General features: G+C 43.3%; 1 protein-coding gene across 1 annotated transcript in view; it reads right to left on the reverse strand.

Moving 5' to 3' along the window:
• The window catches only part of Nr2c1 (nuclear receptor subfamily 2 group C member 1), a 50,981-nt gene that overhangs the window by 34,730 nt on the left and 2,932 nt on the right, over positions 1 to 13,319 (reverse strand). The window contains exons 2-4 of the mRNA XM_013350303.2: positions 6,655 to 6,726; positions 3,292 to 3,486; positions 2,078 to 2,156 (exon numbers count right to left, since the gene is read on the reverse strand). Of these exons, the coding sequence (XP_013205757.1) occupies positions 2,078 to 2,156; positions 3,292 to 3,486; positions 6,655 to 6,708 (328 nt within the window). The 5' untranslated portion in view covers positions 6,709 to 6,726. The remainder of the gene's footprint in view (positions 1 to 2,077; positions 2,157 to 3,291; positions 3,487 to 6,654; positions 6,727 to 13,319) is intronic.

The raw sequence follows: 13,319 nt of genomic DNA on the forward strand, positions 1-13,319 counted from the left end.
TGAGATTCTGACAAAATTCTCTTTTAGGATTTATTTAAGTAGAGAACCAAACAACCATATCCTGTGGTAAGTTTAATGATAGACAGCTTTAAATTTTATAGTGTAACATTAAAAGTACTGGAGAACTTAGGAACAAAGTCATCATAAAAATTCTATTATGTGCGTTAAAATTTCCAATCCTAAGAAAGCTCACAAATGTCTGTTATGTCATCTATCATGGAACAACGCCCCCTGCTGCTGGGGGAATGCATCACCTGGAAATGCTAAGCAAGCCTTCTACCACCAGTCCGCATCCTTGGCTATAGTGGATGCTTTAATATTACAGCTCTGTGCTCCAGAAAAACGGAAAGTGCTACCTAGTACTGGAATGATAATAACCTTCCTTTGTCAGCTCCACTTTGGAAACTCTTTTATTTTTTTTTAGAGACAGGGTTTCTTAGTAGCTTTGGAGCCTGTCCTGGAACTAGCTCTGTGCACCAGGCTGGCCTCAAACTCACAGAGATCCACCTGCCTCTGCCTCCCAAATGCTGGAATTAAAGACGTGCGCCACTACCGCCCAGCTATAAACTTCATAATAAAGAGACTATAGTCTGGGGCTAAAAAGATGGCTTGGTGGGAAGGGCAGTTGCTACCCTTGTAGCGGGTCCAGGACCAGCTCCCAGCTGCTGCCCCTGCAGCGGGTCCAGGACCCGTTCCTAGCTGCTGCCCCTGCAGCGGGTCCAGGACCCGTTCCCAGCTGCTGCCCCTGCAGCGGGTCCAGGACCATTTCCCAGCTGCTGCCCCTGCAGCGTGTCCAGGACCATTTCCCAGCTGCTGCCCCTGCAGCGTGTCCAGGACCCGTTCCCAGCTGCTGCCCTTGCAGCGGGTCCAGGACCAGTTCCCAGCTGCTGCCCCTGCAGCGGGTCCAGGACCAGTTCCCAGCACCCACCACCATCCATCTGCAACCCCAGCTTCAGGGGATTGGACACCCTCTTCTCGCCTCCACAGGTATCAGGTGCACACACCGCACACACAGATACAACCAGCCAAACTGCTCATACACATATTACATTTTAATTAACCTGTTATTTGACCAGTCGTTTGTTTTATATGATTAACAACTTACACACACTTGAGGGGAAGCTCGAATGGAGAGTTTTGTAATGAAATTTCAAAAAAGAAATTTAACAAAGACAAGCTGGGCCCTTAAGCTCCGCCCCAGCGACACCTGAGCACATGTATGAACAGACATGAGTGAGAACTTCTGACAGGAAGTCAGCGATAATCAGAATTTACATGATCTCTCGCTGAGCACTCAGACATGACTGAAAACAGCCCACCCAGGTCCTAGAGTTGTACTTCCCCAGCAGACCCCGTCTGAACACAGTTTCTAACCATGGTCAGGCCTGGTTCATTCCTGAATGGAAAGGTAACTGAATCAGAAACGCAGAACTCCAAATAAAGACTGACCAAAGAACCTTCTACTTCAGCAATCCAATCTACTCTGAATCCCTAAAACAGGGTTTGGGGAAGTGTTGCGGGAGGTCCTTCCACTCCTCCAGCCAATAGCCGCTGAGATACCAGCCCACTGGGGCGTGGTCTCTCTCCCTTTAAAAAAGCGTCTACTTCCCTTCTCTTCCGGATTGCGCAGAGGGCTGTTGTCTGGGACGGTGACCTGTAAGTTTTTTCCCCTTTAAATAAATACCACCCTATTAATCATAATTCCAAACTGGTGTGGCATTGTTTGTGACTTACGCCTTCAGGAAAGCGTGTTAAAAAAATTAACGACATAATGTATTATTAAAGACCACAAATCATTTACCGGGGATCCCTTTGGCAAATACAATTTTTTACATTTAACACTTTTTATGTGTTTACTTCTACACAAGGAAAACAAAACCAAGATTTGATGCCACTATAAATCAAATTAAACGACACTGAAGGAAAAGTATAAAAAGAGAGAGAAAAGTGAAGCTATAGGCCACAAAGATGAAGCATAAAAACATTCTTCGGTTTATTTTCTAATTTTAGAGGGAACACAGCTGAAGAGCAGTTACTTTAAACAGTGTAAAATACGCAGAATTATTTTTGACCCTACCTGAGGCTTTGTCTCCACACACGACACAGAGGTCAAAAACCTTATTTGGTCCCTGGTCAGGAGAATTTTCTGTAAAGAGCTTTAGAGAAGAAATGCATCATTGATCAGCGAGAGCTTCATGCTGTCCAACAGTGAAAGAACAGTCAGGGACACTGCTTGCTTCGACATAAGCTACCGTTCACCTAAGAACGACATCTCTATGGATGTAGCAGTGAAGCTAGCCTTCTTCCACAGAGAAAAAAAAATGCTTCAGTGCAATCAAGATGAAAACTATGAGTACCTATATCCTTGTTCCACAATAATCACACCAACTCATCCAGAAACCACCTTTGTTCCCAGTATTGTGAGAAGGGGTGGGGAGGGCAGGAGGCTCTTTGTGAATTCAAGTCCAGCCTGTTCCACTTGGTTCCAGTCTAGCCAGGGCTACATAAAGAAGCTCTATCAAGAACAAAACCAAAACACCAAAATCCAACTGGTGGCTGAGAGCGCCTGCTGCTCTTTAGAGGTCATGGGTTCGGTTCCCAGCACCCACATCAATTTGTACACCTAGTTCCAGGGACTGACACCTTCCTCGGACCTCCACAGGCACCTGCATACATCCATGTTGTGCATGCAAATATCCTCGGGTACACACATACATATAAAATAAATAAATCTTTAGAAAAAAGTACGACACATAAATATGTGAGTATTTTTAAATGTAAGCTACTCATACACACTGACATTAGTCATGTATAAAATCATTCATATAGAAGCACGTCTCAGTATTCTATAGTTCTAAGGCCCTTCATGACATCTGTCCTTGACAGTTCAGAACCTTTCCGGATGAAACGACCCAGAGAAAGCATAGAGTAGGGCTGGTGGTGACACGGTGGTGTGAAGCTAGGGGAACGAGGATCTTTGTGTGAAGGCAACCTGAGCTGCACAGTGAGACCCTGTGTCACACAAATGAGCCCCTGGTTGTTGACAGATTAATTATAATTAGGCAAATATGACTGCTACACAGACACCACATAACGGTCATTGCTGAGATGAGGCGGAGGGGCCCTGAGTAAACTACGGGGCCCATTAACTTGTATAAAGAGCTCATCACTGTGTACAGCTACTAGGATGCTACTAAGGAGCTGTAGTTTCTTCCTTCAGATTTACTTCTCTATTACTCTTTTGTTAGTTGCTTCCCTGATAAGAAAGACATGTTTTTTACTGTGATTTACCTGGAGGTGTGGCGTGGACAGATCGGGAGTGGCAAAGAACAGCTGGTTTACCCCTGCGGCATCTGGAGAGGCGAGGAAGACCTTTCCTGGGGTGGAGCCTTCATGATTAGCCAGAATGAACTGCTTGCCCTGCGTGCTATGGTCAAGTGCTGTCACAATCTGGATTTTCTGCTCGCTCTGCTGCTCTGTAACAATCTAACACAACCATGCACGTTAATAATCGATTCAACCCAATCGTGTCTGCTTCCTTTTGAGGCAGGTCTGGCTATGTAGCCATATTGGCCTTGAACTCACAATCCGCTACCATAACTGGCTTTTGTTTTCCTTTAATGAATCAATTTTAACCTCAAAACAAGCTAGAATAGCAAGCTATACACTTTTAAAATGACAATTCTCCTTTTAATGATCTCTGAGTTTGAGGCCAGCCTGGTTTACAGAGTAAGTTCCAGAACAGCCAGTGCTACATAGAAAAACCCTGTTTCAAAAATACAAAATAAATCAATCAATAAATAAATCAATAAAGTACAATAGCAAGATTATTTGGTTTTGATTATCACTACTTTGATTCCTTCCTTCATACCTGTCACTCAACGGTTCTCCACCTGTGGGTTACGACACCTTTTGCAAACCTCTATCTAGAAAACTATTTATATTTTCGTTTCTAACAGTAGAAAAATTTCAGCTATGAGGTAGCAATGAAAATAACTGTATGATTGTGAGTTAAAAGTCTAATGTTCACTTAGTTTTTAGAAAAGAGAACTAGGTACACGCATGACCTACCTACCTGTCACTGGGATGAAACATTAGATGGGTAAAAGGGTATTTGCTACAGTGTAACAGAATAATCTTTAAACAGATAATAAACTTGATCTCAATGGAGAGCAGTAACTAGGTAAGCAATTCGCAGGTCTCAGGACCCCTCGACACTCAATAAAAGTCTGGAGCCAGCTCTCTGTCAAGTTAGACAACCACGCCACGATCCAGGAGGATGGAAAGGACCCCATCAGCTGCAGAAGGGACCCAAGCAGGAGGAGGGACATGACAAGAAGTACCACTCTCAAGGGGAACGTCACCAAGCTTCTCAAGAGCCCCCGGTGACAGAAGGACATGGCCTGCTCTATCTAGACGTACAAGTGCTTGAGAGGACTCAGGACAGAACAGAGGTCTGGCAACATCTGCTAAAGGCCGCTCCTGAGGCCTGGGGACATGTTCTGGCTCTACCCTGGCTGTCCTATGGGAATGAAATGAAGAAAGTGGGGGTGGGGAAGGCATAATAAAATTTCTAAGATCATTAAAACCCTTTATTCATTTAAAAACTTCTTATCATATTCACTAATAGGAAATAACATTTCATGAAAACTAAGTTTATTTCTCCACTAAATATGCAATAGCAAGAGTGGTGCTGTTTTACATTTCTGTGAGCTCTTTCAATATCTGCTTTAACAGAGTTGTAAGTTCGTATCTGTTCCTTCCTTTGGACTATTAGAATATGTTGTTCTGGTTCAAATTTAAAAAGAAAACTCAGTCTTGCAGAGATAGTGCAGAAAAGAACAGAATATTTTAATAGCATGTTGATCTGTGGAAAGTGTTCATCGATAGCACCAAACATGACATGCAGCTTTGCAAAAGTCAGCGGCAGTGTGGACTCAGGAGTCACATCGCGTACAAATGGAGAACCCAGGGCAGGGCAGAGAGACCACTGAAGAAACAGGTACTATGTCTCATGAGGTCATAAACATTCTAATCTTTTTTTCTTACAATTAATCATTTTGTCCACTATTATTTATGCCCAGTCTGGCCTTGAACTTGAGATCCTCCAGCCTAGTCTACCTCCTGAGTTCTGGGACTGTAGGCATGTGCCAGTAACCTGACAGGTAAATTAATCATTTTTATAGGTACTAATATCGTGAGGAAGACTGTTTTTTATTACATTATTACATTACTATAATCATCAGAGTTACTTATATGAGGTAGTCAAACCTTATCAACCATATCATAGTATGGTTATGATACAACTTGACTGGACTATGCAGATATTTGTTTGAACAAACTATCCTATCCTAGTTATTATCTTATTATTGTACGTGTGTGTGTGTGTGTGTGTGTACACACACATGTGCACAAGAGAGAACTGCATGTGTGTGATGGTCAGAGGACACCCCTGTGGAGCTGCTTCCTTCCTTCCACCTTTCTGTGTCCCAGGGCTTGAACTCACGTCACCAGGCTTGCTCAGAATCGGCCTCTACTTGCTAAGCCACCTCAAGGGTCTGATCCAGTTATTACTATCAGACCTTAAACCAACTGCCCTGGATTATACTGCAGATCTGGACTGAGCCTGCTTCTTTTTAGTATTTTTAGTTTTGAACATTTACTTGCGTGAGTGTGCACGTGTGTGCACATGTACATACATGCACTCCATAGCATGCACCCTTAACGCGCATGTGGAGGGAGAGGAGACCTTCAAGAGTTCTCTTTCCTCCTCATCATACAGGTTCTGGGGACCAAACTCTGGTTGTTAGATTTAGTGGCAGGCACCATCTCCCTGGTCCCTGAGACTGGTTGTCATGGGTGCTATTGCACAACACGGCCTATCTCTCTTTCCTACAGGGAACGGAGGCCAGGGAAGGTCACTAAGAGGCAGTGTTGTGTTTTCTGATGCTTGCTTCTGGGGCCTGACATGTCCCAGCATTTTTAATCTCTTCAAAAATAACCATGTCAGATGTGGTCAAAATAGTCCAGACTGAAGAGTCAAAATTAACTGTGTCTATGGGAGTAACAGGTCACAAACTTTGGATAAAATCCCCAAAACATATGCCATAAAAAAACAAAAAAACTGAGGCTGGAGAGATGGCTTGGTGGTTAAGAGCACTGAGTGCGCTTCCAGAGGACCTGAGTTCAATTCCCAGTACTCACATGGCAGCTCACAACTGTCTGAAACTCTGGTTCCTGGGGATCTGACACCTTCACACCAATGCACATAAAATAAAGTTAAATAAATTATATATATATATATATATATATATATATATATATATTAAAAAACCAAGGATGTAGTCAAGACTGGCCTCAGATTTCCTAATCCCCAAACAACATTCCCTGATCAGATCCCCTCCTACTCCTAACTCTTTATTAGCTTTTCATTTATTTTTATAAACATTTAGTCTATGTGAATGCCACAGCCCCGTACAGACTGAAGCCATACTACTTACCACAATTTACTGCATTATTTAACTCCTTCTCACCACACAGAGACACTATCTGAAAGCTGGGCTATCTCCACCCTGCACTTCCAAAAGCTAGTACAGACATTTAGCATAAGTGAAAGCTCGGTAGGTCAGCAAATTAGCCAGAAACTAGACATACCTCACCCATCTGCTGCTCAATAATTTGATGTGCAATTTCTTCTATAGTCGCCATGATCTACTGTCAAATTATCTGCCAAAGATGAAAAAAACCTTTTACAATTATACACATAATACCTAGTGAAGAATTTGTAAGTGGAATTATATGTCGCCTGCAATTTTCTTTTAGATAATTCCAGTTAAGGTAGTGCGGTGTGCGAGACCAGACCGGTGGCTCCCAATGTTCCCAATGATGCGACCCTTTAACACAGCGCCTCATGTTGTGGTGACCCCAACCATAAAATTCTTCTCGTTGGTACTTCATAGCTCTAACTTTGTTACTGCGATAGGTTGAAATGGTAAGGATCTGATATGTAGGATATTTGATACGCCACCCCTGTGAAAGGGTTGAGCAACACCTTCAAAAGCATTGTGACCCACAGGTCGAGAACCACTGCATTAGACAAAACAAAGATCGGCTGTGCACTAGCAATGGTGAACATACTGTCAAGCTGAGGGAGCCACATGCTGGGGGTTCATGTAACTATTCTGTTTCTGTACACTCAGTCCTAACTGTTGTAAAAAGCTGCTCCTAGAAGTCACATGCTATTTTATGGGAACACACGTGCCTGGAGTAGGGTGCTTCCTGTGACCTGTGACCTCAGGGAGGTCTCTGAGACCCACAGACAATACAGGCAATTGCGGCTGCTGCTGGCTGTCCACGAGAACTGGACGGTATGACCCTACTGCTCTGGTCACAGGAACTAAGAGAAAGGAGGCTGGAACTTTGCTGGAAGCTTCTTTCCTGCTGGCTAGTCTTCAGTGCTATGTGTTGCTGTGCACCGCGCCTCCGTGTTTGCGCTCTGTGCGCTGGCACCCAGTTAGCGAGCTTCGGGCAAGGGGCTGGAGGTTAAAATACACAGACTCGCACAGACAGACTGCGACATGGGACATCCTTGAATTGCCCAAGTATGCTCCCTTTATTGTGTTCAGGGGCAGATTATATAGAGATAGCCACGCCCCAGCCAAACCCACCAGAAACCACTCTCCTGCCATCAGGAACTCCTGAAGGTCTCGTGCTCAGAGCAGCTGTAGGCACTAAGATCAGGGGATTACAAGAAATTCAGGATCTGGGGTCTCACTGCTCCCAACAAGGTGTTGTGGAGGCTGGGGGGATTGTTAGCTATAATTGTACACAGCTGTAGGTTTTGAGATGTGACATTACTGACCTGATAACTAAAATGTCCCCATTGGGACAAATAGGTGCCAAGTTTGCTATGGCCATAACCAAGTGCTCTCTGCCATGACCTGAGGCCCGCTTCACAGCGGGGAATTCATGTCTAGTACTATAAACACAGTAAGAAGCCCATGGCTGGAAGGGCCAGGCTAGAACAAACAACAGAGATCACCACCAAAGACCTAGCCCCCTGAATAAAGGTGTTTGATTTCCTTCTGCCACTGTGAAGTCTTTCTAAGCCGTAATTCCTCTACCTTCATGTGAACACGATTAAGCCAGGGAGAGTTCCATCGTAGAATGTTTGCCTAGAAGAGGCCAGAGTTCAATTTACAGAAACATAAAGGCAGCAAGCATCCAAAACAAGAACAACTCTGCTTTTCAAGTCCAGCTTCTCATGACTTTAACGTTGTCATTTGGTAACTTCTGTTTTAATGCCACCAACCGAGGCTTACACTAAGTGTTGTGCCTTTCTGGTCCTTGAGGACAGCCAGATTATAACCAGCTAGTTTTCAAGTGGTGGACCTCAAAGTCGAATATGATTTATCTAACTGCAACTTCAAATTTTAAGTTTTGTGTGCAACTTCAAAGAATTTTCTTCAAGTTTTGTGTGACTGTGTGCACGTACATGTGTGGAGGCCAGGAGAGGGCACGCGTGTCCCCCACCATCACTGTCTATCCTTTGAGGAGGAGTCTTCCCTTGAAGCTGGGGCTCATGTTTTCTTGGCGAGGCTTGAAGACAGCAAGTCCCACTAATGCCCGTCTCTGCCTGCAAGCCATCTCTCCAGGCCCTACTTTATTGTTTTGCAAAAGATCCAACAAACAGATTTACTATGACCCATCTTCCCAATATTCATCACAGTCTGGTCTTTATCTATGGGATTTGGGCTGTCATTTGCTAAACTTTACAGTCTAGCTGCACAGACTCCCAGTTCTTGCAGTGTACCGTGCTTCCCCATCCTTGGTAACAGCTTTTCTGATTGTCACAAATCACTGACCAATATATGTGCTCAAGACTGCACAGAAAAGAAGACAAAACAGGCATTTTTCCTCTTTAAAATTTTTATTTTTTAATTATGTGCACGTACTTAGGTTTGTGCGCGGGAACGAAGATGTTTGGAGGGCTGAAGAAGGTGTCCGGAACCTTGAAGATGGAATGACAGGCAGTACTGAGTTGCCCAGTGTGGGTGCTGGGAACTGAACGTGGGTCCCCCAGGGAAAGCAGCCAATGCTCCTAACTACTGAGTCATCTCTCCAGACCCTTGTTTTTAAAGATAGGGTACCAGGTGGCCCTGGCTGGCTTTGAACTTGTTATGTAGCTGAGGATGACTGTGAACTCCTAACCCTCCTGCTTCTATCTACTGAAATCACAGACAAGTGCCAACATATTCTACAGACTGTTGATGGCGTAAACTAGTCTACCTCCCCAGAGATGCAATTTGCCACTGTGCTTCAAAAACGTTAAATTGCTTATTTTCGGCACCAGAGGCCGAGGCCGAGTTTCAAGTTCTGGTCAGTCTGTTAAAGAGTGCTAGAATTCAGAATTGTAACCTCAAATTGTAATAGCGACTAAGTGCACAGGCTATTATATAATATCCTTATTACCTGAGGCTGCTTCTTCAGAAATAAGGCAGTCAACACCATCTCTGAGAAGTATGGGAGTGAAAATATACGGTGGCCGATGTCTTTAGCGGGCAATGAGCGTGCCATTCAGGTTAGCAAGCTGAAGAAATGTTAAGTAAAAAAAGGACACAGAAGAACACGGCTATCACAAGACTTAGCAAAATCTTATGGAAGAGAAACTCAATTAGTCATTGAAGGGTTATATATCTTTATTAGGCCGAGGTAGAAAGCCAGCAGCGTGGGGATGAGGGCTGGAGAGGATGTTTTTCCGGAGGACCTAGGCTTGATTCCCAGCACCCACCTGGTGCCTCACAACTGTCTGTAACTCCAGTTCCAGAGCACCCAACCCCTCTTCTGCTCTCTGTAGTCATGAGGCATGAAGATACATGCAGGGAAAATACCCATACAGATAAAATGACATTTCAAAAGCATTAACTCTGATCTCTCTCGAACAATCTCCTTGACCTTCTCTTTTCATCCTGTCCATATGAATGGTTGAATTAACAACAACAACAAAAAACACGCTCAGTTTCTTAAACACTGGATCTCTAGTCCACACAAGACCATGTAAGGGAGTCATCACAAATCTGGCAACAGCAAAAGGTTTCTAAATGTCTAAGGGCCAAAAATGGACTCAGAATCAAACACACAGTGAACCCAAGGTGTTTCCGGCAGCACAGATCCACCCGAGTTGTATGGAGCCACATCACTGTGATCTTTGCTTTAAGCACAGGACACGTGCATGCTGTACAGAACCTGCTTTCTTGACCTATGACACCATGAACTCTGCCCGAAACACCTCAGCTCAGACTACCGGGTGCTCTGAAGGTTCTTTCCTTGATACGAACTTTTCAGTTCTTAAAGAAACAGAAGGGTTTAATTACAGAAAACAATTATGTAATTATTTGTAATTATTATAAAAAAGATTTCCTAATATTTTCCTGCCATCTTTCTTCACTGTCTAATTATCAAATTAGCACTGTGGTAGTTTGAAGGAGAGGGCCCCATAGGCTCCGAAGTTTCCAGTTGGTAGAACTGTTTGGGAGAGACACACAGATATGGCCTTGCTGGAGGAACTGTCTCTGGGGTGGGTTTTTGAGGTTTCACTGCCGCCTCAACATGGAAACCCTCAGTTACCGCCCCAACGCCATGCTTGTCGTCACGACCGTGGACTTTAGCCCTCTGGAAACATTAACCCTCAAATTAAATGATGTTTTTGTTTTTCTCTATGTAGCCCGGGCTGTCCTGGAACGCACTCTGTAGACAGCAGCCACAGCAAGGAACTCACAAGTACCCGCACCTCTGGCGCCAGAGATCTGACACTTTCTTCTGGTCTCCACGGACACTTGCGCTCATGTGCTCTCCCCTCAACACATATTAGATATGATCAAATTTTTATTAAGACAATTATATATGTATACACACATATATACATGCATTGGTTTATTGGTTTTTCAAGACAGTTTCTGTGTAGAGCCCTGGCTGTTCTGGAATTTGATTTGTAGGTCAGGCTGGCCTCAAACTAAGATTCACCTCCCTGTCTCCTGAGTACTGAGATTAAAGGCATGCATCCAGCATGCTCAGTTTATACAATATATTTTAATCATGTTTAATCTGCTCTCCCAATTTTTCCCCACCTCCCGACATTTTTATTTATTTTTATTATTAGTATTATTTTGGTTTTTCAAGAATAGGTATCTCTGGGTAACCCTGATTGTACCAGAACTCACTCTGTAGACCAGGCTGACCTCAAACTAAGAGATTCACCTGCTTCTGCCTCCCAAGGGCTGGGATTAAAGGTGTATACCACTGTTTAGCTATAAACAGCATTTTAAAAATTTAACCACAAGTGTAATTTCATAAACTAAAGTGTAGACTGAACTTTTAGTCCTGCTTGGTCCCACAGCCGTTCAGTATTAAATAAACACACAGAGGCTTATATTAATTATAAATTGTTTGGTCTATTAGCTCAGGCTTCTTATTTACTAGCTCTTACAACTTAAATTAACCCATAATTCTTATCTATGTTTAGCCCTGTGGCTTGGTACCTTTACTCAGTAAGGCATTCTCACCTTGTTTCCTCTGTGTCTGGCTGTGACTGAATCTCTGTCTTTCTCTCTCCCAGAATTCTCCTATGGTTGCCCTGACTACATTTCCTGCCTGATTACTGGCCAATCGGCATGTTATTAAACCAATACAACCAATCTTTACAGTAAACAGAGCATTAACCCACAGCATTTTCCCTTTTCCATACTAGTTTGCCATAGAAACCAGGTGGGGCGTGCCTTTAATCTCAGCCTAGAGAGGAATATAGGACAGAAGGAGACAGCTCTCAGACACAGTCTCATTCTGAGATTCCCGGAGGCAGGATCGCCATTTTGGACTGAGTAAGAGCCAGTGGCTGGCTGTTTTGCTTTTCTGACCTTCAGGTTGAATCCCAATTTCTGTCTGTGGGTTTTTATCAATTATGCTACACTAAAGCTAGCATTTATTTTAAAAATTATAAGTGATACTCATTTATATTTTAGGACTAAGCTGTTTTTCAGGTATGGATAACTGTCTAACTCTTCCTAGCCATACTGTAGAATACCCAAATTGACAAGAAAAAAAAAAGCCAAATCATCTTTGCAATATAGATTTATTTCTAATATTCATGATGATGTGAAAAATAAATAACCCCAGCTTGATTTTTCATGAGGATTTCGCTGCAGAGAACATGAAAGCAGCCGAGCTGACACTGTAATAAAAGTATGCAACACACTGCAATAAACCAAAAGAATAATTTGAATGTTTAAGATTCTTCAAATAAGGGGAGAAAAAAAAAGCTCTGAGAGGTTGTTACAGTCAGTGAAAAGTATTTATTTGTATCCTACAAAGAGTCTTATTCACTTGCAAAACCTGTGCGTGTTACATATACAGTGGGTATATGTGTCACCATTAAACCGTTAGCAGTGGCTCATGGGAAAGGGGATTCATTAGTCAGGGCCTCTTTAGAGCTAGTGATGAAATCCACAATGTTTCTTTACTCAATGGTGCTCTTTCCAACAGAATTTCCAGAAGTAATGCAACCAATTCCAGCAGTGTTTTACCAGGTTTAAGGGATGTCAAAGTTTGTAATTCAGCGAGATAGCACAACCAGTATTTCTAACACGGTCTAGTAGCTAGTTTAAGATATATGTTTAGGAAGGGAGCATACTTGAAAAACTGTTTTTGCTGCCCCGTGCAAGGGGACACAGGCTGGAGAGACAGTAATCTGAACGTCAATGGATTTTTTTTTTTTTTCATGAATGAAAGTTCAAGGCTAAAAGATCTTGTTAAGTTTCTGCATAGATGCTGCTGGAGAAACCGTAGGGGAGAACGTTGGCTTGTAGCAGATATCAAAGTGTGCAGAAACAAATGTATTTTTACCCACTGAAGGAGGCGCCTGTGATGTGGGAGTCCCCTAAGTATGCTGTGAATATGTTTTATTACCGTTGGTTAATAATGAAGCTGCTTTGATCTATGGCAGAGCAGAACAGAGCTAGGTAGGAAAACTAAACTGAATGCTGGGAGAAAGAAGGTAGAGTCTGACAGACGCCACTTAGCTGCCAAAGGAGAAAGGCACGGGAACCAACCGGTAGGTAGGTCACAGCCCTGTGGTGATAACATAGATTAATAGAAATAGGTTCACTTAAGATGTAAGAGCTAGCCGGGCGGTGGTGGCGCACGCCTTTAATCCCAGCACTCGGGAGGCAGAGACAAGCGGATCTCTGTGAGTTCGAGACCAGCCTGGTCTACAGAGCTAGTTCCAGGACAGGCTCCAAAGCCACAGAGAAACCCTGTCTCGAAAA

The sequence above is a fragment of the Microtus ochrogaster genome, chromosome 24 (assembly GCF_000317375.1).
Source record: "Microtus ochrogaster isolate Prairie Vole_2 chromosome 24, MicOch1.0, whole genome shotgun sequence".
Classification (NCBI taxonomy): Eukaryota; Metazoa; Chordata; class Mammalia; order Rodentia; family Cricetidae; genus Microtus; species Microtus ochrogaster.